This window comes from Melozone crissalis, unplaced genomic scaffold, assembly GCF_028551555.1.
Source record: "Melozone crissalis strain CALT ecotype California unplaced genomic scaffold, PUWL_Pcris_2 ptg000106l_1, whole genome shotgun sequence".
NCBI lineage: Eukaryota > Metazoa > Chordata > Aves > Passeriformes > Passerellidae > Melozone > Melozone crissalis.
Window position 1 is genome coordinate 1,061,153 of NW_026535883.1, and position 27,506 is coordinate 1,088,658.

At 43.4% G+C, this 27,506-nt stretch overlaps 1 protein-coding gene across 1 annotated transcript in view; it reads right to left on the bottom strand.

The window, feature by feature from the left end:
* The window catches only part of PINX1 (PIN2 (TERF1) interacting telomerase inhibitor 1), a 60,780-nt gene that overhangs the window by 28,072 nt on the left and 5,202 nt on the right, over positions 1 to 27,506 (bottom strand). Inside the window, exons 2-6 of the mRNA XM_054291704.1 lie at positions 26,470 to 26,579; positions 24,614 to 24,706; positions 24,216 to 24,294; positions 20,421 to 20,513; positions 17,846 to 17,922 (exon numbers count right to left, since the gene is read on the bottom strand). Of these exons, the coding sequence (XP_054147679.1) occupies positions 17,846 to 17,922; positions 20,421 to 20,513; positions 24,216 to 24,294; positions 24,614 to 24,706; positions 26,470 to 26,579 (452 nt within the window). The remainder of the gene's footprint in view (positions 1 to 17,845; positions 17,923 to 20,420; positions 20,514 to 24,215; positions 24,295 to 24,613; positions 24,707 to 26,469; positions 26,580 to 27,506) is intronic.

Sequence of the window (27,506 nt, forward strand, 5' to 3'; positions counted from 1 at the left end):
CTCAATAGCTGTTCATGATGTGAGTGCCATTTCCAGAGAAATGAACAGCGCATAATTATGTAATTAACAATTATGATTGTCTAAATAATCTCATTGTAGGGTTGGAGAGAGTCAAGTTACACGATCAAGCTCAGATTCAGCATTTCTAGGGGACTTTTTGTTTGGTGTTTTTTCTTTTTTCTTTTTTTACACAAATTGGTATTTGAATGAGGTTCAGTATAATATGTGGAGAAGTGACATTACAGAGAGGAGAAAAAAAGATGAAATAAACCTTGAACTCTTGACTGTACAAGAAGGGCATTGTATAAAGGCCTCTAGGAGACATGGCCTGATCCACTCAACCAACTCCAGCACAGGCCGCCCAAAATCTCTCTGGGAGAACTTGCAATTCCAGCCTGAGGGAAGTACAAGCACTGAAAGCCTCAGAGGCCTAAATATTCCTTGTAAGGGATCCTTATGAAAGGAAAATCCTTCAAAATTTTGATGGATTTTATTAATTGGTATCCAAGGCCCAGCTTGATGAGGCCCTGAGCAACCTGGGATAGCAGAAGGTGTCCCTGTTCACAGCAGAGGGGTGGAACTGGAGGAGCTTTAAGGTCCCTGAAATCCAAACCATTCCAGGACTGCAGAATTGTATTTATCAAATATTTCCAAGACAGCCCAAAGGCATATTTAAAGAGATATGTCTATCAAAAATTTGCCATAAAAACCCAAGGGCAACATCCTCTCCCTCAAACAAATAATTTTCAAATACAGTGCTTATGATACCAGGCAGAAACTGTGAAACAATCCAGAATTTTGAGTTCAACCAAAACGCAAACATACACTTTACTAAAAATTAGTAATTTTCCAGTTAGGAGGAAATTTATATCCAAGGCCAAGTTGGATGGGGCTTGGAGCAACCTGGGATAGTGGGAGGTGCCTCTGCCCATGGGGGGTGGAACTGGTTAACTTAAGGTCCCTTCCAACCCAAACCTTCCTGTGATTCCATGATTTTATGTTAAAGCAATAATGGCTTTTTACATTTAACTATTTCATTGTTTGCTTTACAAAAGTATTCTTTTCTTCAAATGCTCCTTTAAGAACTTTCTGAAGGAAATAACATTTTCACTCTCATGGCTTAAGAGTGGAAAACCCCCAAGTTCTCCTTCAGACAGAGCCCCAGCTATTCCTCCAGGAGCTGACATTTCCTCTGCCCCAGCCAGGCAGTGCTGAAATCAATATTGCAGGGCTTGCAAAAAAAAAGAAAAGAAAAAAAAAATAAAGTCCCTTCCCACTCAGACGGTTCAAACCTGTCTGCAGCCTGTTGGACTCCTTGGAGCCACTGGATGCTCCAATAGTTTTGGCAATGCAAGTTCCCATTTTCACTGGGGTCAGCCAGAACAAGATCAGACCACATTTCTGGTGGCCAGCAGGTGATCTGTGCTTGTGTAAGCTCAGGCACAAAGGCACAAGTTTATCTCTGTGTCCAGAGGCAGCCAGCTCGCTCTGCAGAACCACCTACAGTGAAAAGAGCAGCTCAAAAAAAAAAAGATTACAAAAACCAGCAGCCCACTGAGACAAGGTTTGTATGGCAGCAAGATCCTGGCAATGGAATTCATCTACCCTGGCTCCAGAGCCAAGAAAACCAGTTGCACCTCCAAGGAGCTCAATGGTTTGATCATGCAGCACCAGGTGAAACAGGAGAGTAAGTTATTCATACTCATTTAATGTGAAAGGATTAAAAATGTATTAAAATTAAAAAGTGTCCCAAGAATGATTTTAGCAAGAATTAGGGGGAGCACGCCAATTTCTTGGAGTCAATCTGCCCTTCAACCAGAGAACAGCTGCCTGGAAGGTATCAGCCCTAATGATGCTGTGACTAGAAAGTTAACCAATAACAGAATCCCAGAATGGTTTGGGTTGGAAGGGACTTTAAAAATTACCCAGTTCCAGCCCCATACCAAGGGCAGGGACATCTTCCACTATACCAAGTTGTTCCAAGCCCTATCCAACCTTGGGCACTCCCAGGAATGGGGAAGCCACAGCTGCTCTGGGCAACCTGTGCCAGGGTCTCACCACCCTCTGAGTGACATTATTAGGTAACCTTGAATAAGATTTGAATAAGATAATAATATTAGAATAAGGTGTAGCAAATCCTTTAAATGCTTTTGAATGTGACTTTTTGCTTCTGTACTTGAAAGATGACTGAATGGCTCAGGTCTCTCCTAGCTGGCTATAGGGTAGAGGTACAGTATAGAGCAAGAGTCATCAGAAATTAAAATAAAATAAAAAATAGAAAAAAAAAAAAAAAGGAAAAGATATTTTGGTTCCAGTTAAAGCCAGAATGAACATCTTTGTAATCAATTAATTTGGTGAGGCTTTTTTTGGTTTAGAAACCACAGTCTTCTGTTACAAGCTCTGAATCAGTCTCTCTATTCTCTAATGCTGTTCAGGACAGCCTTGGGCAGCCCCAGGGGATTCATCCAGCATTCCTCACTTTCCCTGGTGGAGGGAGCTGGCAAGTGTATTCCAGGGCTATTAAAGAGTTAATTAGGTAGTGCTTTGTGCAGCTTCACTGTTTCAGCAAGTCTGGAGTGACACCTAATTAACAAATCTCTGATGAGCTGTTTCTTAGAGAGCTCAGCACAGTGCTCCACGAAAATCTCCTTTGTCATTCCAGCCACGAAGCCTCAATGTCCTGCTGCCCCTCTGCCCCTCAGTGAGGGGATATCTGTGATTCTCCTGGCTGGCTCTAAGCTGTCAATCCTGCCCCCTCTCAATAAAAGTTTATTTACTAAACTTGGGAGCATTTCGTACAAAGCAAAAACCAGGCAGCTACATCAAAGCCTCCCTATTATCACTCCCTAGTGAACTGTGAAAATATAAATTCAAAGCTGACAAGCTAGTTAGACTTTTAACTAAAATCTGAGGGCAATTAACTTTAACCATGCCACTCTGCTACTGTACTGCTGGCACCAACTTTGAGAAGTGGCCCAAATTCCTCTGAGGAACAGAAAGACCATTTATCTCCTCTATTTATTCAGGGCAAACCTCCTCCTCGGTGTCAAGCTGGGAATGCAGCGTTGCTGACTGTGACTGGCAGTGATAAAGGAGCTGGTATGATTTTCAAATGAGCAGCATGTCCTGTTTTCCCAAATATTGGAGGAAAGTGAATAATATGCCCTCCTAAATAAGAACCAGGTACCGATTTAGAGCTGCACACTGGGGAAAAGGTGCCTATAAATTCCTGGACACATAAAACTCCTGCCTCAAAAAGGATTTCTGCTTGTATCTCCTACAGAAAGGTATTTTTATTTGCAGAACTTGGGAAAGGAAAGCAATCAGAAGTGACAGAAAGATCATTTATCTAAGGATAAGTTAGGAAGTGGCATTAATCTACAGAATAATTTCTGTACATGTGATCCCTTCCAATGTTCCTTGAGGTCCTAGCCATGTTCTGGGACTGAATCCTTTTAGAAGCACCAAAAATGTGAACCCCTGGCCATGGCAGGGGGTTGGAATGAGATGATTTTTAAGGTCCCTTCTAACACAAACCATTCTGCTCTATCAAAAATATAAGACAGAAACTGTCAAAAGCATATTGTCTTGCTAAGTATCTATATGGAAATAAAAATAATATAAAGCTTTTATATATTTGCAATATATGATTATAAACCAAGAGCTTTGTACCTAAAGCTCAAAACAAATATTTAATATTTAGTGGAAGCTTTACATGTGGAGTCTCAAATCTTCATATCCAATGGAGAGAGGTGACCCTCAAATGCACAGCTCACACCTTAAGCAGGTTAAATGGCCCTTCACTGGAGCTTTTCTCTTCCCCTGCTTCTTAGATGTTACATCACTGTATTTAACCTCTCAGTGGGGATTAATCTCCCTCTCCTTCAGGCATTTAGCTTAACTCTGAAACAATTGGAGAATATTGCCTTGAATCAATCAGGATCAGCAAATCTCCACAGCAACAAGATATCCTGAAGGACAAAACAAGAAGCCAAGTGGGCATCTCCTGCATCCCATGAAGGTGCTTTTTTTTCAGGGCTCTTAAGTGGTGTCAAACCCCACAACTCCCCCTTGGCTGCAACCTCATCTTTTCTATTAAGGACTTCAGACCCAGGAAAACAGAGTCTGACAGCCTGACAATCTAGGTTCCAGAAAAATCAGTTACTAATTAGGACAAAAGAGTTTTGTAGCTTTCAGTCCAAAACTTTCAACAATAAAAACTTACTGGAAAATTAGTACCAAAAGTGCTTTACAGATGTCATGGCAAAATTCTAATATTTTGTTGCCTGACATGAACTTGAGATAACTTTTCCCACTTCCCAAGCTTCCTCTGAGAGCGTGAACAGTTCCCATCTCTTCAGACACTCTGTAAAGGTGAAGGGCATTTTGTTCTGCTGATACAGGAAAGAAAGGAGTTCAAGACTCAAAATTCTGTGATTGGAAGAGGATCTGCCACAGCCCTGAAAGGTTTTATGTCTGAGAATTTGGGAGCAGAAGGGCCCTACAAAAACCCACCGCGGGTTAAAGCAGAGGGGCAGCATCTCCTCTAACCTGGAAGATTCCCAGAAAGCAAGAGCAAGCCTGGCCTGGGCAGGGAGCCCTTTATTGTTATCAGTGTTTTTGTAGAGCCAGTTGCCAGGAGTGACAAAGCTCTGTTTTCCAGGAGCAAGGGCTCAGATCAGAAGCCCCGGGCCGGCGGAGCTGCGGAGCGAGGGCTCAGCGCTGGGCGTCTCTTGGAGACGCCCATTTCCCTACGACAACGCCGGAAAAAGGAACGGGCCACGCTCCCAGCCTTTGGACCACATCCATCACAGTTGCTACACACAGCATTCCTTTGCCATTTGGTAACTGACAAACACCAGGCTTGCTAAAAAAAAAAAAGGGAAAAAAACCTGACCCTGCTGTTGGGGAAAAAACCCCGAGCCTGCAGTGCTGCAGGTGGGAAAGGCTGGGCAGAGGGGACTGCTGGAATGAGAGGAGGGCAGGGAATCAGCAGCACAAGGGATGCATAAAGTCCTGGCTGTCAAAAAAAAAGGCTGCTGCTCCATTTGACCACTTACACAAACACTCCTGCAGGTGAGATACTTCTGCACTTCTTGCCTGAGCTCAGCTTCCCAAGATCCACAAATCTCTGGGGTTACACACCCTCACCCTCAGCGGTGCCCTCAGGGGATGCTCTGGAGCACAGATTCTGTTTACAGATTCTATGTAAACAGCCCTGCTTCTGCAGGGATTTCAGGAAAGCTGGAGACAGTCACGCTCCAGGACTCTCTGAAAGTTTAATTAAGCTGCAATGTCTTAAAACCACAATATGGGCGCCGTGGCTGTAAAGTTCAAAAGGTAAATAGGGAAGCACAGAACACTTCCAACAGCTGTGCCAGAAATAACCATTGGGAGAAACTTGGGTGCTGCACTTTGCACTTCAAAATTCTCAGTTATCATCTCAGTGTTTCAATGCACTTCATGGAGAACCACACACAACACAAATTAGGCTGATACCATGTGAATAATCCCTGGGTTTAATGGTTGGGAAACTGGGAGGCAAACTTGACCCAAGGGTACACAGCAAGTGGTGAAAAGGAACCAACTCCTGAGCCAGATTCCTGGGATCCACTACAGACAAATCCCATCCTCCAAATCCAGAGGGGCTGGCAGAGAGGAGTTCAAAAGCAGTGATTAATAGGAGGCTTAGCAAGCAGAAGTTAAAACAGGGACATTGTGCCTTCTCAGTGTGCAAGTTCCAACAAAAAACTTCCTCTTCCAGCTGCTTGCTGACGTGTAGGATTACCCAATTTTCTCTCATCACCTCAAAGCTTGGCCCAGCATTCTCACTGCTCTTAAGATGAAATGTAAGTGAATGCTTAAGCTCCCAGCATCAGCACAGACACAGATATCAAAAGGTTGAATTTAGGTCACTTTGGCCAAGGCTGAACTGCTCCCCACAGAACATTCACTATTTAAGTCAGGAGGAGAAATATATTTTTAGGGGAAAGCAATTTGAGAGTTGGATAACTCGAGAGTCAAGTGTTTCGTTATATCACTGCCCCAGACTGGAGCTGAGCGGCACCTGGATATTTATATAATTTATATAATTTATATAATTTATATATTAGGGTGGTCTTCATGGAACAACTGGAGTTTTGAACTGGTACTACACAGCACTGAGTCCTTAGAAAAAGGAGATATTTAGAAAACTTAATGATCCACTGGGCTAAATGTGGTGTTTACAAACTGATTAAGGAGCTGATACTGGGATGAGCTGAGCCAGGCAAGTCAATAAAGATCTGAAGCTCTAAAATAATTTGGGAATTGTTGGAGGAATAGCTTTTGCTTGGATGTGACAGCAGGGACATGGAGAGTCAGCCACCCCAAAATGCACCAAGACAGAATTTGGGATGTTGTCTTTGACATATTTCATATTAAATTTCTTTAATCCATTAGTAGTTGGAGAGAAATTCCACATCCACTGATACCCAGAGGACTTCACAAATATTTCATGAAACCTGAGAATTTTTCCAGACACTTGGAGTGTTTGGTGCTTTTTCAATATTTTTAAGAGTTTAAGCAATAGATGAGATTTGGAGAGAACCAACAAAAAAACCTTCTGCTTATCAACCTGAACTGCTCCTCTTTTTCTCCACTAAATATAAACCCCATATCCATATGATGAGACATCAAAGAATAAATATATAAATAAAGCGTTTCCTAAAATAATAAAATTGCTTGATTTTTTTTCCTTATCTAAGATTTTTTACTCCCTTATGAGACATAATGGTTTAATGAATAATAAAAAAGCACCTTCAAGCTTGCACTTGACCACAACAAGAAGTTTGTAGCAATTACTATTTTTGTACCTGCAAATATTCATTGCAAAATACACAAGCTGACAATTTGAAATTAAAATATATTTTTTAGAAATTTTAAGAAAAAGAAATTGTGTTTTCTGTGAACTAGAAAACATTTCCTAATTAGCATTAGCCTTTGACTACCTTGTACTACAGAAACTTTCTTCTGCTCCCAAGCTCAGATATTTCTTTGTAAAAAATATTGAGAATAAATAATTTTCTTTCAAGTATTGAAACACTGAGTGACATTTAAATTCTTCAATATTCTGGAAAACAGGATTTTAGGGCATGCAATATTTTTGATCTTCCCTTCATTTGTTAAAAAACAACCTGTACCACACAGGTGACACAGGATCAGCGTTACTGGGCTGGATTTTGATGTCAAAAACACTTCCCAGAACTTGGGAAAAGTCAGCTCCTGGTGAAACAGAGCAGGTTTTAAATAAATCCCAGTAAATAAAAAATGAAAAATTGATGGCTGTGGACAGGCACACTTCTCAGCCGCTGTCCACTCTACTATTGTGGTGAAATCATCTTTGATTCTGACTTTTTGTGGGAGCTGAAAGTTTATCCAACACATGCTGGTTTTTAACTCCAGTTGCAAGGTGGCCACCAAACCACCCTGGGAATTCTGCATCCTGAGGGACTCCAGAACTTTCCACCAGGATCATCAAAGCAAAACCTTCTGGAGGTCCATCCCCAGGCTACAACCAGGAATTTCTGAGGAATTAATGACCACAGACAGCAGCACCTCGTGCTTTAAAGCCAGACCAACCTCCAGCCTCTCCTCCCCACACCCACCGGGTTTGTAGGGCTGTGACTCTGCAAATCCAAACAAAGATGCTCCCAGGACTGGAGCCCCTCTGCTCTGGAGCCAGGCTGGGAGAGCTGGGAATGTCCAGCCTGGAGAAGGATCCAGGGAGAGCTCAGAGCCCCTTCCCCTTGGGCATAACCAACTGTCCCCAAGGAGAGAAGGGACAAACTACACACCACAGATGGATCACATCCCTTAATCCATGCAGGAAAAACTTCAGACCCTGCTGTATGCATGGGAATTTGGGATCTTTTCAGCAGAGTATCCAAACTCTGTCCAACTCAGCAAAACTCTTGAGTCTTCTGTGGCTGATTTCAGTTGTTATCATGGAATGGGCTGGGTAGGAAAGGACCTTAAATCACCCAGTTCCACCCCCTGCCATGGTCAGGGACACATCCCACTGTCCCAGGTTGCTCTAAGCCCTGTCCAGCCTGGCCTTGGACACTTCCAGGGATCCAGGGGCAGCCACAGCTTCTCTGGGCCTCCCCATCCTCACAGCCAGGAATTCCTTCCCAATATCCCATCCATCCCTGCCCTCTGGCAGTGGGAAGCCATTCCCTGTGTCCTGTCCCTCCATCCCTTGTCCCCAGCCCCTCTCCAGCTCTCCTGGAGCCCCTTTAGGCCCTGGAAGGGGCTCTGAGCTCTCCCTGGATCCTTCTCCAGGCCGGACATTCCCAGCTCTCCCAGCCTGGCTCCAGAGCAGAGGGGCTCCAGCCCTGGGAGCATCTTTGTGACTTTAACATTCTAACCAGTCCACAAGTCTCTACTCTCTCCTCTCAACAAATCAAAATAGGACAATATTCATCCTTAATCCCAAATCTGAGACCTTTCCCACAGCATATCCCATGAGGGAGAACAGCAAGTTCTCATCACCAGGATCCTGACATGGGACACATCTTTCAAAGCCAATGTCACCTGAGCACAGAAGGCATCACCTTCCCCTGCATGATTTGTCTTCCCCATCATCCTCTTCCTCTCTCCTTATCTCAGGGATATGTACAGTTATTAGCAGATGGTCAAATTAATGACATTAATCATCACTTTTGTCACATTTGTCCCTCTCTCTATGGCAACACCATAATTGTTCAAAGGAAACATGCTGGGATTGATGGTGGTTTGCAGAGGGAGGCTGCAGATGTAGTGAAAAACAGACAATGGATTTCTTAACCTTGTCTTAATCTTGGGAAAACTCAAATAAACCCAAACTAAATTCAAATGGCCAGGTTTGCAAACATGCCAGGGAGCTGGAGAGAGCTCAGAGAGACAAAGAACCAGTTTGGACACTGGTGGGGAACTTTACCACCAAGTCACTCTCCTGCACCAGATATTTCTCCTAACTGGAGAGTTAAAAAAGCAAATTTTCACAGCTGAAGAAAGAACAATCCAGCAGAGAAGCTGAAATACTGGATTGGAAGTGGAAAAGCTTGTTTCTTTAGATTTTAAGCACTTTCTCAGGCTGAATCATTTCCTTTCTCCAGCTTCTGGTTTGTTTAACCCATCTGAACCAACCAGCAATTTCATAACCAGTTTGATGAGGCAAAAATCAGAAGACACCCTTGGAGGAAGGTTAGACACCCTTTAATGACACTAAGTGAGCAAAAATCAGATTGCTGTGAACACCCAGTCCTTGCAGGCTGCTGGAATAGATGGAGGTAATAAAATGTATCTAATCCCTGATTTCTGAGAGAGACCAAACTGCTGTTTCCCTCTCATGCCCACAGCAGCATTATCCCCACAAGTTGTCAGCCCAAATTCCACTTCTCCAGACACAGGAATAAGTAAATTCCTGCCAGGGGAAAGCAGGGTAGGGAGGGAGACCAACTCATCATCAAGAACTTGCCCACCTGGCTTAAAAATCAACAGGAAGCCACCTGCTTACTTCACACTTCCATATACAAATCCTGTTATGATAGGATCAAAAAAAGGTACTTTTCCTTGTTTTGAACTGCTGCACTGCAATTTTTTTTTTCAATTTTTTTTTTATTTTTAAGGAAAGCTCTTTGATCAGACAAATATTTTTAAAAGGAAAAACAAAACAAAGCTGGTCTATAAAGCTCAGGCTCATGGCAAGGGCTGCTTGGGAGGAAGGGATTTCACAGGACAAAAAACAGGGTGAGGTTTATTCCCTAGAAGCCAGACCCATGTTCTTAGGTACTGGTGTGTTACTTTCTTAAGTAATACACAGTTAAAAAAAGAGGAAAAAAAAAGACAATTGCAAGAAAAAAAGCACAATTAGGATTTGTTTTGAGCATCCAGTTAAGCAGCTATGCCAAACATTGTTTTGTGGTCCCTCACACCATTCCACTGCTTTAACCCTACTTACCCCATGGATAAAAGTGTTTCTAAATCACATTTTTATGCAATTTAATTTAGAGCTGGATTTCCTTCCTCCCTTTTTAATTTTCTTTTTCTTTTCCCTCATTTTTTCTCTAAATCTCAGTGAAAAATCCCACTGGAGAACCATCTTTGCAGGATAAAGTGTTATAAAATCTACAGATGACAAGGTCCAGCACAGAAATGCCAAAAGCCAATAGGAAATCAGCTCAGTTAAAGCCTTTTACCAACACAGACCTGCCTCTTACACCACAGATTTTCCCCAATTATTTCATCAGATCCATTTATGGATATATTTATTTGTCCATGCAGTGCTTGAGGACTGGATATGACCAACTGAGCAACCTCAAGATATTTAAATGACAAAAGCAACTGAGCCATCCTGATTTCAGACCTACTCAATCTCAACACAAAGCCATGTCAATGATTTCCTCTTTTGGAGAGGGGAAAAAAAATTACTGATTTTTTTTTCTTCTAAAAAGAAAACAAAAACAAAAAAAAAAAAAACCAAAACAAAACAACAAAAAAACACCCAGAAGTACTCCAAGTGTGACAAAGTTCTGATTGGCCTTTTCCTCTCACAAACTCCCACAGCCTAAAACCTTCCAAGATGCAAAAAAAAGCAAAAGCAGCAAAAATCCACCTCCAAAAAAACACACAGCACAGCTTTCACACCAAGTGTAGTTAAAAAATGACTAAGTTTTCTTGATATATGAATTTGTGGGTAAACCATTTATCAATGACCTGTTTACCTGTGCAGCAGAGTCCCTCAAGCAGAGGGCCATGTCATTCCCCTTTGACTGATTAATTAGCCAATCAAGGGATATTTTTCACTGTGAGGCAGGATGGGTTATTCCAGCTAATGCCTGGTCTCTAATGGTAACACATTAAAGCCAACTTGGCTCTTTAAGCCTCTGGAAGTGACCAAAAGGGAAGGAGAGAAGATAAATCAAAAAGAGCTCCCCCCAGTTTTGTTGCTGTTCCTTAACAACCCCCCCAAGGAACAAATGTGGAGGCAAGACTTCTCCAATGAAGAGAGGAAGAAAAAGCGCCCTTACTTCCAGATTGGGAGATATCTCTTCCTCTGCATCTCTCCTGATATCTGGACAGCAATAATTTATCCTCCAGTTGATTAACAAGGTGCTTATAGAATAGGCAACAAAATATCAATACTTTGCTCTTCCTCTTTTTTTTATCAAAAGCACAACTAGGACAGTATGCTGGGTAAAGGAAATTTTTCCTGGTGTTCCTGAAACACTCTCATATTCATGGAAAAATATTAAATATATGGCCCAAATTAACACCTTGAGCCTAATTAATTTTCTGATTTGCTATGTAGGATGTTGCAAGTTACCAACTCAAAGCTTTAGAGCTTTAGATCAGCTTTCCACTGGTCTGTTCTGCCAGATTTGGTCTATCTGTACCCCCTGTGCAGGGGGTTGGAACTGGATGAGCTCTAAGGTTCCATACAACCCAAACCATTCTGTGGTTCTGTGATTTAGCCCTTCAGCTGTACTGTCCTGTTGTTCTCCTTGTCACTTTGTGTCACCAGCATGCCCTAGCTGCTCCTCAGGCACACGAAAGTGACTTGCACTGCTCAGTGCTGGCAGAATCTGGTTTGGGGCTGTTTTTTTCTCCTCTTTTTGACCCTTTTGGCTGTTAAGAGTCCATGGTGGGGTGCAGAGCAAACTGGAGACGCCAAAGAAGTTCCTGCAGTACTCCAGAAGCTGTAAAAATCCCTTGATAATAATCACAGAATGGTTTGGGTGGGAAGGGGCCTTAAACCATTCCACCTTTTTCCATGGGCAGGGATACTTTCCACTATTCCAGGTTGCTCCAAGCTCTGTCCAACCTGGCCTTGGACACTTCCAGGGATCCAGGGGCAGCCACAGCTCCTCTGGGCACCCTGTGCCAGGGCCTCCCCACCCTCACAGGGAACAATTTTTCCTCATACCTCATCTGAACCTCCCCTGCCTCACCTCAAGACCATTGCCCCTCATCCTACCACTTGGGACTAAAATTCTGAAGCAGGTAAAAAGTGCTGGTTGAAGCAGCAGAGGTTTCAAAGATATTGAGACTCCAAAATATTTCATGACTGTACAGGGAAGGCCAAGAGATCCACGTGCACAAGGACAGGGATTCCTGCATGAGCTCATCATCTTCTTGAGCCACAAAGAATCCAAACAACCACAGGAATCCAACTTCAGTACTGCAGCCACCCACAGAACAGTTTCTAGGAGCTGTTTTACTTTAATTGATCAATTTCTGCCCATCCCAACGGGTCTAAAAGTGTTAAGCTCATCTTTTTTCTTGGCATCACTCACTGAGGAGCTGGGATTTCCCTCAGGAGACTCCTCCAGTGCCCTGCTGACATCACTGTGAGGAAGCCTGCTCAAGAGTAAGTCTGAGTCTTCCTTTTTCTAATTGAAGTTCTCACTCCCCAGTCCCATTCCTGGCTTTTGCGTACTCTGATTACTGTCCCCTCCCTTCCTCTGCTCCTCCCTCCCCATGACCCCCAGGTATTTATAGGCAGAGAGGTCATCTTTTTTCTGCCTCTTTTCTGAGATGAACGTATCCAGTTCCTCCACTCTCTCCTTCTAGGACATGCCCTCTAACCCTGTCTCCCATTTTACTAAATCCTTTTGGACTCTCTCCAGGTTTTTGATGTATTTTTTTTTTTTCTGTTCTGCTTCTCAGTCCCAAATACCTCATGCTAACTGTGGTCTCCAAAGCAGAACAGTGAAAAATCTGTGTTAATTTGTAACTCATTTTCCTCTTCTGCAGGTTTTTTTTCCCTTCCCTGGCATTGCCAAAGAAGGGTGCAGCAAATTAATTTATGTGCTAACTCTGCAACAAATTTGGTCACAGGTAAAAAAAAAGATTTAACTTGCAACTTGCCTAAAAGTCACAATTGTGAAACCCCACAAACACCAATATCATGATTGGCATTTTGCAGGGAGAAAGTTGAGGTGCAGGGAATGGTATCAGTTCACCCATAACTTCAGGGAGCCCAGGGCAAAGCCAGACTTTAATGGATTTTCAGCTATGTCCCTTAAGATTAGCCAACATGCTTTTCTGATAAGTGCTGGGAAATATAAATCAGTTGAGGAAGTTCTGCAAAATGTGTCAGAAGACAATTTCCTGATTAAAAAAAAAAAAAAGTGAAAAAGCACCAGGGGTGGACAGTTCCATTTCTAATGCCTAACAAGGAAGAAATCACTGCAAGCCTGAGACTTTCGGGCTACTTGGATTGGGTGGCTGAAGGGAACTGATGCAGGTTTCCATCCAAGTTACACAAACTTGGAGGAAGCAGATTACTCATGGAATGGCCTGAGCCATGCATGTGTGAGATGGATGCAAAACACTCAGGTTTTTATGCATCTCCAACAGAGGTTTGAGCAAATCAGAGCTGCTCCCCCCAGCCCCCAGAGTGAAATCAGTGCCAGAATCATGTTGTTCAGCAACCAAGTTGGGACCGTCTGCAACTCATTCCCAAATCCTCAGCTTCACTCAGGAGCATTTTCTCCAGTGATAAGGCTCCATCAGGAAACACAGCTGGATGGAGGAAGGAAATTCTGAGAAGCAAAAAAAAAAAATAGTGGGGGTTCCAGGAAGTTCAACCAGATAGGAACTAATGGAATTTGTTTTTCTGTCTCCCCAGCTCCCAGTTGTTCCTAAGCAAGTGAGAAAATCACGGGGAAAAGTGGTGGCAAAAAAACAAGTCTGGCAGATCTTAGCCTGCAAAACAGGTCCTCACTGCAGGTCTCCAGAGAGCATCATAATTACAATTCAATATTTTCGATCACTTGCTCTCCCTGGGAAAAACTGCAGACGTTTTCAATTTAGGTCCACTCTGAAGCCCAGCCATTGTTTTCTTCCCCACCTCGTTTTTTTGACTTGTATTTTTTTTTCTGTTTTAAACAAAGGTCCCTGTGTAGTTTATTAAGGAGGTTTGAGTTGGACACATGATTTATCAAAAATAATTTTTAAAAAAAGGACTGTTATGTTGAACATTCAGGAGAATTAAAGGTTGCAATTGCCTCTGATTAGTAACACATATCCCAGAACCATCAAAACAACAGCACTGTAGTTTTATTACTTCTAGAGAAACTCTTTTGACCCTCAGGGGCAAACAGCATTTCCTTCCACATCCTTTGCAATTCCCCTCTTTTGCAATCTTTACAGTCCTCTAGCCAACTCCCTCTTCCTTTGATAAGGTAGATAATCCAAGTTTCAGCATTCCCCACTCACTGCTGCAGAGCTGGTGTGGAACCAGAGAAATGATCCATTACCAGACCAATCCTTGGCCACTGAGACAGATAAAAAGGGAGTCTGAGATCAGCCCCACAGTTCAGAGGGCTCAGACTCAGCTCACACAGAGCATCACCTGCCACAGGCTCCTTGCACAGTCAAGATCATAGAAGGATTGCTAATGACCACACTGAAAAGAGTGGACAGGAATGACAGGAACAATGACACATCTCATTTGCTGAGACCCTGTTTATCACTGCAGCAGTTCAGGGGTGATAGATTTTTGACAAGATTTTCTTCAGAAGAGCCAGGCTTATCCTGCTGGTCCAGAGACCATCACTGAGCCTTGAGTTCTCCCACTAATTCCCCTTGGGACATAAGCACAGATGGAATTCCCTGTGTTTTGCTTTTTTCTTCTCTTTTCCTAACCTCTAAAGGCAGTTTGGTGTGACACCAGCCAACCAGCCAGACCTAATGCAACAGTGGGGAGGCTTAGAGTGGATTTAGGAAAAATTTCTTAATGGAAAGAGTTGTCTAGCACTGGAACTGGCTGCTCAGAGAAGTGGAAGAGTCACCATCCCTGGAAGTGTTCAAGAAATGTGGCTATAGTACATAGCTAATTGTTGAATGAGGATTGCAAAGGTCTTTTCCAGCCTTAACAATTCCATGACTCCATGATCTCTTCTGCCCCTTAAGTGACCTCTTATCCACCCACTGAAATTTTTTCATGGGTTTAAACTGGAGGCATTAGGGAAGGCTGATAATCAGAACTCTGGACAAACTCCTGAAGAAATTGCCATAGCTGACCCTGCTCTGAGCAGGTGACTCCTTTGGAGACCTCCAGGTCTCCTCCAGTATCAGCAATTCTGTAATTCTGAAAAAAGCAGTTCCTGCATTTTCCCATGGAGTTACACCCAAGTTTTTGTGATTCCAGACTGAAACAAATAGAAATAAGGGGAAAAGAATTAAGCTGAAAATCTTTGTCAAAAGATCAAGAGTGGAATGGTAGCTCTGTTGGGGTCATTCAGTGCACATCAAGCGTGCTGAATGCTTCTCAAACTGCATCTCTGAGAACAGAGGAGGGAGATGGTGCCTCAGAAAGAGCCTCAGAGACAGAACTTCAAGCTATAAAATCATGGAATGGGTTGGGTTGGAAGGGACCTTGGAGATCATCCAGATCCACCCTCTGCCAAGGGCAGGGACACCTTCCACTATCCCAGGTTGCTCCAAGCCCCATCCAGCCTGGCCTTGGACACTTCCAGGGATCCCGGGGCAGCCACAGCTTCTCTGGGCACCCTGTGCCAGGGCCTCACCACTCTCTCAGGGAAGAATTTCTTCCCAATATCCCATCCAACTCAGTCTTCTGTAAGTTTGAAGCCATTCCCTGTGCCCTGTCCCTCCAGGTCCTTGTAAATGGTCTCTCTCCATCTTTCTTGTAGCTCCTTTCAGGCACTGGGAAGCCACAATTAGGCCATCCCAAAGTTTCTCTTCTCCAGGCTGAACAATCCCAATTCCCTCAGCCTGCTCAGAGCTGCTCCATCCCTCTGATCTTCCTGGTGCCTCCTCTGGACTCACTCCAGCAGCTCCAGGGGTTTCTGGGCTGGGTCATGTCCAGCTCTCACCCACCAGCACCCCCAAGTCCTTCTCCCAGGGCTGCCCCATCCCTTCATCCCCAGACTGGATTGATCCCAGGGGTTGCCCTGATCCAGATGCAGCACCAGCACTCGGTCTTTTAAATCCATGAGATTCCTGTGGCCACTGCTCCAGCTTTTCCAGGATCAACAGGGGAACTTCCATGGATCATCTCCATTGCACCCACAGCTGGGAACCTGCAATCAGATTCATGGATAGGAACAGCTCTGGCTCCTCTGGAAGTATGGAAATCCTTATCCTGTCACCAGGGAAAGCAGCCCAGGGCTGTAGGAGCTGAAATTTGAAGGGAACTGGGGTCCAACCTGCAGGAAAACCCAGGGCTCTGCTGGGCACCAGGGCCCTTCCTACCTCATCTCCATGTAGGAACAACTCATTTCCAGGAGAATGGCAGCACCTTCCTGCTCCTGCAGGAAGGAAACTCCTCAGGAATTTCAAACCAGAAGGCAAACACAGAGAATTCCTGCAAAGCCTCACAGGGCACTTCCCTTTGTGCCACCTTAAGGAGCAGGTTGCAGAACATGATGGGAAGGGATCATAAGAGTTCATGGGTGCAGTGCAATGAAACTGCTCAGAGCTGGAGGGCCTGAGCAATGCACTTCTGTTCTGTGCAAACTCCACAGATCTCTGATGCATGAAGGGAAGGAGAAGGGGGAGCTGGGGGAAGCAATTGTGCTGCCTCTGGCATCCTCCCCAGAAGACAACAATGCAGCTCCAAATTCTGTGCCCTCCTGCCTGGATTTGCATGAGGAAATTTGGGTGCTTAGAATGTTGAACCATTTCAGGAAATCTGCACAGCAGCCATCAGCCAACCGCTGCATCTGTCAAGGGATTGGCAAAAAGATACACAAGCTTAGACACCCTTCATAAAATCCATGTGATTTGCAGTGTTTATCCACAAAAGAGCAAATGATCTGCAGGAAAAAGTCCCAGAAGAAGCAACTTTCCAACTCTGAATTTCAAAAGATGTAGAACATAGAGAGAAAACAATACCAACTACTTGAGACAACTCATGAGTGGGCAAAATCTGCTCCCTCAACCCCAGCAATGCTGAGCAGTTAAATCCCAGTTTGTCCCTTTAAATCCCAGCTCCAATAGCTCTCACAGACAAATTCCCAAATCCTTATTTCAGCTCCCAGTGACCTGCAGTCAAGCTCCACAACAACTTCCAAGAGCACAAGGAGCAAGGTGTCACACACTACAGGGTATTCCAGAAATTTCCACTCCATTTCAAGCCCTATCTTTCCCTTAAAACCAGAGATTTCCAAGAACTTGGAACCCACTGGACAATTCCTGCAATATATTCATTTGTGCTTTTCCAGATGTTATTTTTTCCAAAGAATTTTTCTGGATATGTTGGTCATGTCACAGTTATTTTATCCACTGATAGAGCTGGTCTGTGCTCTGCAAGTGAAAATGCTAATTAACACATAAATAAAATAAAAACTGGTCCAAACTTGGATCTCATTATCCAAAGTCCAGGGAAAGGTCTTCTAATCAAATATTTATCACTTTTCAGGTCCCTTCTGAATCTTTTGCAGCTGCTCAACCTTTCCAAATTTTTATGAAAACAAGGGCAGTTTGTGGAGATTGCCCAGTTGCTACTGAATGCCCAATTTTATTTTGGATATTCACGGATCTTTCACAGAATCATTTAGGTTGGAAAAGACCTTTGAGAGTATCAAGTCCAACCTCTGACCTTTCAGGTCAAGCAAAATTCTTCTTTGTGATGTACATTTCCTACCAAAAAATTAAAATACTGGAGTTCCCCATCTCCAAAGAAGTTATATCATGATAATCCACAAAAACAGGGATTAAATTTACTCTTATTTCCTTAGTATTCAAGCACAGCACTTCAAGTAGAAAAAACAAATTGGCATAAGACATTTGGACATTTTGTTATTGGGATAATAAACAAGGAAATAAGAGAAAGGAGAAGATTCTTGTTTACCTGGGTCTTGGCACTCTTCTGCCTTCTCCCAAAAATGCAGGACAGGTCCTGTTCAGTGCGAGATGAGAGATCCTTACCTGGAAGGGGGAAAGAGAGGGAAAAACCCCAAAACTTTCACATTTGAGGATGTATTTTGGTAACAGTGTGACCCACAGACAGAGAGGAACTGCTCTTGGACATAAACAAAAATCAGGAAGTCCAGGTTGGATGGGGCTTGGAGTAACTGGGACAGTGGAAGGTGTCCCTGCCATGGCAGGGGGTTGGAATGAGATGAACTGTAAGGTCCCTTCAGTCCCAAACCATGCTGTGGTTCTATGCCAAGGCCACTAAATGAAGGCCAAAAGAAGAAATGTGTGTATGTATTTGGATTCTCATGAGGATTCCCCATTTCTGACAGAATTAGGGAGTTACAGCTCCTCCACACAATGAAAAAAAATCCATTTTTACTCAGTGGGGACTTTTCTCTGATTTCTGATGTTGCTCCTGAAAAGCAAAACCTCCACCTCTGCCACACACTCTATTATTCCAACTCAAAAGTGTTTCAAGAGTGAAGCAAAGATTTCCAGGAGGGTCATTACTGCCATCTGATTGTGGTGAGCTGGATATCAGACATGGAGCAAGGAGAGGGAAGCAGGAGAGTGTGATGTGATATTCAGAGATACAGGCAAAGGTTTAACCAATTCCACAGTGCACGAGTCGTTGAGTTGTCCACTGGCTCTGTCAGAAAATTCTTTTGGAAAAGGTCAGCAAAAGTTAAAGAAAATTAACCCAGACAGGTCAACTTGTTAAGACTCTGCTGGGGTCTCAATCACTTGAAAATCAGTGACCTCAAAGTGAATCTTTTAATGGCTAAAAAAACCCAAAACAAAACAAAAACAACAACAACAAAAAATCACAAACAAAAAAACCCCCAAAAATTCCCAAATCTGACTTCTTCTTTTTCCTAGGATCCTTAACTGTCCCTGGAGGGTTAAGAGACACATCAGCCTAGAGGAGCAAGTGTTTCCCAGCTTCCTGCTGCCTCACTGCACTGCCTCAAAATGGCCTTGTCCAAGCAAGCTGGAAGTGACTGGGGCTGCTCTCAGCTTTCTCTTGGCCAAGGCTTGGAATGTGACACCTAAAATCCTCCTGCTCCCATTTTCAGGCTACGCTTCCTTTCCGTGCCTCCCCCTGAACGTATCCCCCATTTTTCCTCTAATAGAAACCAGCTCAGCTGACAGCCCCAATCTCCTGCAGCATTGCAGGGGAGCAGCTACTAGAAAAGCAGCTGATTTAATCTGAGCTTGGGGTGTATTTCCCAGACCCAGGGGTGGCTGTTCCTCCAGCAGAGAGGCTCCAAACCAGCCCCGGGAGCGGAAGCCGCGTTCGGTGCCGTCGCTGTTCCCTTCTCCCCCTTTTGTGTGAGCTTGTCTTGTTTAGTCTGAAAGGAAGCAGGACTGGATTCAACAACAAGGGCCACGACACCATGAGCCTTTCTCAAATAACTTTTCCTCTTTCTCTGAAAAAGGACAATTTCCCTGTGTCAGCCACAGAAGGTACAAGCAAATGAGAGGCTGCCTTGTGGAAACGTGACCAAACAAATTTGGGATATTGTGAATATGAAAGCCTTGAGCTGTATTTTACATGCTCAAAAGACACTTCTTTTTTTCCTCTATATTTAGTAAAAGGTTAAATCCAAATCAAAATAAATCCTCTTTGCTCACACAGGCCACGGCCTTTGTACTTGCAAGCCCTGAACCAATTTAATTGTTTAATGTCATAAAGTGGCAGGCTCATGTTAACAGCTTGGACTTCAAGGTCGAATTATTTCACCAAAAATCTCAAAGCCTGATATGAAAATTTGGCCTCCATTCAGGTATCAATTAGCTCTGTTTTAGCAGAGGCATTTGCTGTCAGAAAACATTACACAGAGCTTTCAGTTTAATAAATCAGCCATTAGTGGAAACTGATCCTATCCATGCCCTGAAATGGGCACACACCGTGTGAAAGGGGAACAGAGCAAAAGGGAAAGGACTCAACAACTGTCAAGGGCCAGAACCTGGCCTGACTGAAATAATCTCATCACTCTAAGAAAGAAAAAAATTACTAAACTCTACAAATTCTTGACAGTTTTTCTGGCTGCCCTAATTTATCCCATGAAGTACCTTGTCGATGTAAGAGGGCTTTCCTCTGCCTTCATGCAGGTTTAATCTGATCCCTGATCCCATCCACATGATCTCTGAGCAGGGGTTACTGGGGATTGCAGGGTTAGTGCCACACAGATGCCCAAGTCACTCCCATCTCACCTTTGCCTTCTGCTCCCATCCCTGCCCACTTGGAATATTTGCTGCTCCTTTATTCAGTTCCTTTACAAGGGGATTGTTTTATTCCCAACATCAGCAGCCTAAAGCCACCCAAAATTGCCCAAAATAAAGAGGAACAGAAACATTAGAGCTTTAAGCAAGTAGCTGCAGGGGGGTGTTTCTAAACCCAGGTTTTACTTGCCAAATTTAGACTGCACAAGGCAACAGATCACCTTGAGCAGGGTTTGTTCTAATCTTGGCCAGGGCTTATGAAACAACAAAACTCCTCTTACCTTTGGCAAACTTCATATAATGGACACGTTTCTTGGAAGATTTGGATTTTTCTTCGAGGCTGAATGTCTTTTTCTGCTTTTTCACTGAGGACTCTAAAAAAAAAACAAAACCCAAGCGAAGAAGGTCCAGTTCTGTTAGAGGCACTTAAGCACTAAATTCAAACATCAGTGTAATTAATTTTCTCACAGAATCACAGAATAATGAGGTTGGAAGAGACCCCAAAGATCATCAAGTCCACCCTATGCCCTCTCTCAAAATCCAGTCAACAACATAATATCATAAAGTATTACTGAAGGAAGCACTCTAAGTTTTGTCTGAAATATGTCAACGCTTGATTTTTTTTGCCCCATCCCCTTTCTTTCCCATTTCCAATAAATGTAATTTGAAAAGGCAGATACAGGTACTCCAGGTCAAAGGAAAATCTATCTCTGTGGTAAGAAAATAATAATAGTGCTGTTTTTCATAGAGTATCTCCAGCATCAGAGTCTGAGAAAGATGTAAGAAACATTAGAAATATTGACTGAGCAGAAATAAAAAGGGGGGAAGCATAGGATTTTCATTTCTAATCCTACACAAAAAACCTTTATTTGGACATAAGCTGATGCATCTGTGTAAGGAAACTGAATGGTGACAAAGCTTTTCTGTCCCTAAGGCCAGCTAGAACAAATTGCCACATCCCTATTATCTTATTTTCCAGGCTTCCAGAAGAGGGACTGCATCTAAACTGTCCTCTGGGAATGGTTTCTGGGGCTGGCTCAGTCCCAGAGTCACTCAGCAGTACTTTGGGAGACTGTGAGCAGGTTAAGGCCACGTGAAGGATTAAGCTCACTATTAAACAGCACAGAGATCACATTCCTCTGCTGTGGCAGGTTATTTTGGGGGTACAAATGTTCTCTTTGCAACCACAGAACCTGTTAATTTACAAAACATTGCCAGAAAGAGAGAACTAACCTGTTGTACAGTTAATTACTGCCTTACTAGTCCTGAAAAGAGGCACCACAGGAGTCTCTGCTCTGTAACTCTGCAGAGGGTTACTATGGTGAGGTGGTTTTTTTCCTGCCTGTGGGATGGGTAGGGAAATCAACCCATACCCTGAGGGCCAAGTTGAGTCACCTTTTTCACATGATCCCACCCTGGAAAGCTCTGCTGCCCAAGCTTTTCTGACACTGGAACTCCAGCACTTCCCTGTTTAAAAAGCAGTGCCACCTGATGAATCCCTGAGCTAAAACTGAAATTCCCAGCTTGCAGTGGGAGAGCTGAGGGCCAGCAGGCTGAAACCCACTCTCCCACTAATGGGAAGATAAAGGACCAGCAAATCCAGTTTTTAACAAAAAAATCCTCAATAAAAAGGGTCTGTGGGAAAAGTAAGGATCACAACTAAAATATCCTGACAGCTATGCAGCACTTTGAGCCTGGTTTCGAATCTCCTGGTAGCAAAAGGAGCATTACACAGCAAAAGGCTTCCACAGAGCCTTCCTCCGCCACGTTATTCCTACAGGGAAAGGGGCAGCAGCACCGCCTGCTGCCTGCAGGGAGGAACTTCACTACAGAACGTGCTGGCACTTGCAGTGGGCAGGGAAATACATCCCTGCGTCTTCCAGGCACTGGAAAATCCTCTGACAAGCTGAGCAAGCGCTGCAGGAGTATTAATGTGCTTTTTAAAGCATTTTAGTGGGGGCAATAAAGCCACCAAAGTGGCATTTCTGCAGGAAATGTGATCGAAGTGCATGTACCAAAGCACTGCAGGATGTTGTTCCCACTTTTTATCCATGGGAAAGGGACAGTCACCACCACAGAGGATCCCAGCAAAAAAGCCAGGAATTATAGAATGGTTTGGGTGGGAAAAAGACCATGGAGTCCCAACTCCCTTCCACTATCCCAGGTAGCTCCAAGTCCTGTCCTTTGACACTTCCAGGGATCCACAGCTTCTCTGGGCAACCTGCGCCAGGGCCCCACCACCAGCAGATTAATTTCTTCCTAATATTTAATCTAATCTAAACCTGCCCTCACTCAGTGCTCAGCTAGGGAAAAAAAAAAAGGAAAAGACAGCTAAAGCCACAGACACTGAGGGTATCTGAATGTTGGCATCAACCCCCACGGGGCCCTTCCTTTCCAACCTCTAATTGCAATCCAGCTCTGGCAACTGCACCGGTTCTTTAAGAACAATGAAGTTTTTCAGCTGACTTTTAATGCAGTTTGAAACTGGAGGGGGGCCAATAATGTTACATTTGCTCCTGCAGCACAGCTGCAGGCAGAGTCTTTTCCTGGATGAGTTTTGCCAGCTTCAACAATTGCCAAAAAAACAAGTTTCAGAGCGATGCCTTTCTGTAAATCACCGAATGTGACTCTGACCTGGAATTTCCAAGGTGCACCCAAATTTGTTCTCAGTGTTTGAAAACTTGTCCCACTTCCTAAAAGAACCAAAAGAACTGAGTGAAACAGGGAGAAATTAGAGCTCCCAAGGGTCATTTGCATGAGGTGACCCAGGGAAGAGAGCAGAGCTTAGGGCCAAGCCTTGCTCCCTGAACCTGCCTCTGCTGACTCACTGTGGCCCTGGGCAAGTCATTTTGGCTCCCTGCTCATCTGCAGGTTTCCCACCAGTTGCACCTCCCTGATCTTCCCAGGGCTCAAGTTGCAACTTGGGCAGGATTTAGTTCTCCAGGGAGACAGGAACTTGTGGAATTTCCCCATGAAATGCTCTCCTACCTCTCCAGGAGCTGAGTGACAGCACTGAGTCCTGGGTGGCCTCATGATTTCACAAGGACAACTTGCACAGCAAGTTCAAGAAGATGTTTTGAGGCATCAGGCTCAAAATTTTAATCCTATTACTCCAGGATTAGAAAACTTCCTTGCTAACTGGTTTTCCTCCTCTTCCTTCTACATTTTTCTCTCTTAGAAAACTCAGTGCTCAAAGGTTAAGAATGAATGAATGAAGAGTTGCTAAATTCACTAATCTGGCAATTCTGCTCCAGCAGCACAAGGACAAGCTGTGTCCAAACAGGAGCCTTTGGTTTAACAACACTCCAGGGAGGTGTTCAGACACAAACCCAGAGTTTAAACTGCATTTAACTAAAGGAAAGATGATAAATCGTGATAAACCAATTCCTTCTCTAAGCTCACACCCACCACAACTTCCTAATTTCATTTGCACAAAGCAAGGTCAGTTTGTAAGAAGCTTTTCAAAAATAGAAAACTTTAAAAATAGCCCTTTTGGGAAAGTTTCCCCACTTGTGTGCTCAACACCACGGCCACAAAAATCACTTTATGCCACACTCAAAGCAGAGATGTAGAACTCTGAGGCAAAAGCTACAGAGCAGCTCTCCATGGACAGGAAAAAGAGGTATTTAAGAAGCCACTGGAGCATGGAAGCAGTGTGACAGTTCATCAGCAAAAGGAAGGCAAAGCATTGCAGTGCTGAGTGATTGTGAGCCTTCAGACAGAATCTGGGCTCTTTACAAAGAAAGAAATATTCCTCTAGGTACAGCCCAGGGAAAGTGTCCCAAATATTGTGATCCTGGATGAAATAAACAGGTTAAACATTTTATGTTTTCTTTCCTCAAGAAAAAGCCTTTCTCTGAGTGCTGAGAGCAAAACTGATCCATTGAGGTCCACAAATCCATGCTCATGGATGGCAACACATCCTTTGGCTCCTAGTGATTTTGGGGAAGCAGTTCTCAACCTTATCCAAAATATTATTTGCATCACAAACTGGGCCTCAGGAACTTTTTAAAGACACAGAATGGAAACTCTGCTTCAGAGCTTCCAGCATCTGATTGAGCCAAGCATGAACCTACCTGTTTCACCCTGTCCATGGCAGTTATTCAGCTCAGCCAGAAGCTGGTTGAAGTCATCCTGATGAGCAATCCAGTTGTCCTGTAAATATCACCCACATGAATACAAGGCAGAAGTCTTCAGAAATAACACAAGTTTTACAAAACAGATATTAAGACTCTCAGAACTAAATTAATTTGCTATATCCAATCCTTGTTGGTGGGAGTGGTAACACCAGCCACAGCCCCTACGGTCACCCCAAAGTGAAATGAAATTAAAAGGGTTGTCTTGGAAATCCTAAACAATCCTGTTTGGTACATGCTACCAGCAGCTGTGACTACAGTTTTCACTAATATTCCATTCAAATAATTGTGTTTTTGCTGAAATGGGATCCATTCCCTGCCCTGGGTGCAGTTCTCACCTCATGATTGATGGTAGCTCCCAATCCCAGCACGTCATTTTTCACCTTAACCCTGATGTGTTCTGGATTTCCTTGCTCCTGAGCCCCGAGACCCTAAGGAGGATTTGAGGGTAAAAATGTAAGGATTTCACAGCAGCAATTAGAGCTTTGGGATTGTGAGACAGTTCACAAGGAAATACAGCAAAAAAATAACAACTTCCTGTTAATTTGCCTGCTTGTAGCTGAATTCATTCACAGGCATTACCACACAACACACAAAATTTTTTTAAATTTACTACTTAAGCCTCCAGCAAAGCATTATAAACACTAAAATAGCAACAACATTAAGTGGCTGGGTGATTAATCAGGAAGCCACCTGACATTCCTATGCAAGCCCAAATTGTTTACAGTTTTCAAACAAGACTCTACATAAGGAGAACCTGCCTCACCCCAAAAACGTCTCTGCCACTGGGAAGGGTAATGGGAATGAGGCAGATCCACATAGAGCACACAATCCAAACCAAATTTATGTGGAAAGAGGGCAGGGGAGAAGCAGTCTGGAGCCAGCAGGGCATTCACAACTCCTTCTACATCATAAGTGGATGAAAATATTGGAGCAAACAACTTTGGGATTGTTTAATATTCAGCAATATTCAGGTTCAGGGTTATCTTTCTCAACTATATGTTCAAGGCTAAAAAATTAAAAGCAAAGCTTTGGGTTTAAAACTTCATTCTTGGTATTGACCTGCTTTTTGCCTCATCTGTCACAAATCATCAGCCAAATGTGTTGGAATTAATAAATATTTTTATGGTGCTGCAGTGGAAAGAAGCCCTGCAGACACATCCTGGGATATGGAAGATTTGAAGGGATGAGGCCTATTTGGAAAAGGCTGTTGCTGTTACAAACAAAAAAGAGTTTATTTGGTCAATGGAGTGGAAAATTTGCCTTGAAACTTCTGCTGATCAAAAAGTATGGAAGCAAGCAGGACACTTGGCCACACATCCTTCCCTCACCCAATTCCCCATTTACAGGATTGGTGTTAAGCAGCCTAATTTCACTGCCCAGATGGACTTTTGCCCCTTAATTGGACCAAGAGAAAGTTCCATTTGTCCAAGATTGGAATGGAATGGAGACATAAATCCTTCTTGTACAACTGTTGGCCAGGAAGATCCAGTACCTTGAGTGGGAAATGTTGTGAGACAACTGAGGCAATAGTTTAAATCCAAAAATAGGTTTTAAAGCATTTACAGAATTGAGAATGATCCTAATTTTATGCCTTTTAAGGAAAGTCTGGAAGAGGAAATCTAGAAGAATAATTAAAGGTAGTGGGGGTTTTATGGGGATTCTTGTCACTGAACACCCTGATGTGCAGCCCCAAATCTCAGCTTTGCTGAGGCACCTCTGTGGAATTAAACCTGCAGTTTGCAGGTGTCTGTGCTGACCTGGAGGTCTTTATTAGTGCCAGAAATCAGTCCCCTCACCCACAGGTCCTGGCTGGAGCTGGGAAGGGACACAGCTCACAGCATTTTGGGGGTTCAAGGAACAGATCAGAAAAAAAATCTTAAAACTGAAAGACTAAAGAAGGCACTGGAGTTATTTTAAAGAGTATCAAAAGCAGGGAGAGAATTGAGGGTTTAAAGGCAGCTTAAAACCTTTAACCTGATTAAATGTTCCAATTTCTGCTCTCACTTGGGAATTCAGATTGTCAAAGAATGGAGAGAAGCTGGAAAGCAGGAGAGGCACAAACAAGACTTTGTTACAAAGTGTAGAACAGTCTATCACTGTTCAACTTCCCTGTGCACTTAAGAGAATAAATCAAAACTGTCCCTTGGCAGTTTTAGACCCTTCAGCTACACTGTTCTCCTTTAGATCCTACCTTTCCTTTGGACCAGCCCATCTTTTCCAGCATCTTCTGGCCAAATTTGGAGTCATCGTTGCTCCAAGCGCTGTTCCGTGGATCCACAGACCACTTCTGCTTTCTCCTGGCTGCAGCAGGAAGGGAAAATTCACACAGGCTTTAGTGGCATTGCCAGAGAGTTCTTGGTGTTGAATCAGTCCAATTTTTGCTTTTCATTGTAAAAAAAACCACCCAGAACTTATGCCAGACTCGATATATTTTGGGGGTTAATTTTACTAAATGAAAAAACACAACAGCAACAATAAAAGCCTAGTGAAAATATTAATTATTAATGGGAAGATGCCAAAGTGGGATTGCTGTGGAAGTTGCTGTCCCTCAGGATGGGCTGCAGTTCAGGGAGGTTTTAAGGATTAACATTTAGGTGTGAATTCCATATTGATTCCAATTTTGTTTTACATCTGGCTTCAGCATGGAGTCTACAGAGGAGGAAATGATGAAGCTGCTTTCCCAGTTCTGGATAAAATCAATTCTCCAGGATTCCCTTCAACCAGAACCCAGAAATTTTAATATTTGGTTTCGTAATAAAAGCCAAATGAAAAATCCATGTAAATGATCAGAGAAAGGGAATGTCAGAACAGAAAACTGTGGGATTTCAGCTTTTGGATTTCTCAAAAATGATTTATGGGGAAACTGAAAAGCTGCCAGAAATTATTGCAGGAGTTAAGAGATCCAAAGAAGAATCAAAGCTCCTTTGTCCTATGTGGATTCCTATAGAAATGACAGATTCCCAGACCCACATGTTGCCTTTCCCACCAGGAACAGCTTCCTTGAAATCAAGGAAGAGCAGCCAGCCCAGTTAACCAGTCACTCCATGTGTGCACCTAAGCCCAGGCAGGAAGAAAACCTAAATAAACATGACAAACAAAGAATGGGAGACAGGAAGATCACAAACTTCATTAAACACCATGGGAAATGCTGGATCAAAAATGACTTTTTAACCCAAGGCCACACAAGGCAGGGAGAAGCCAAATCCAACGAGGTGTTTTCAATGCAAT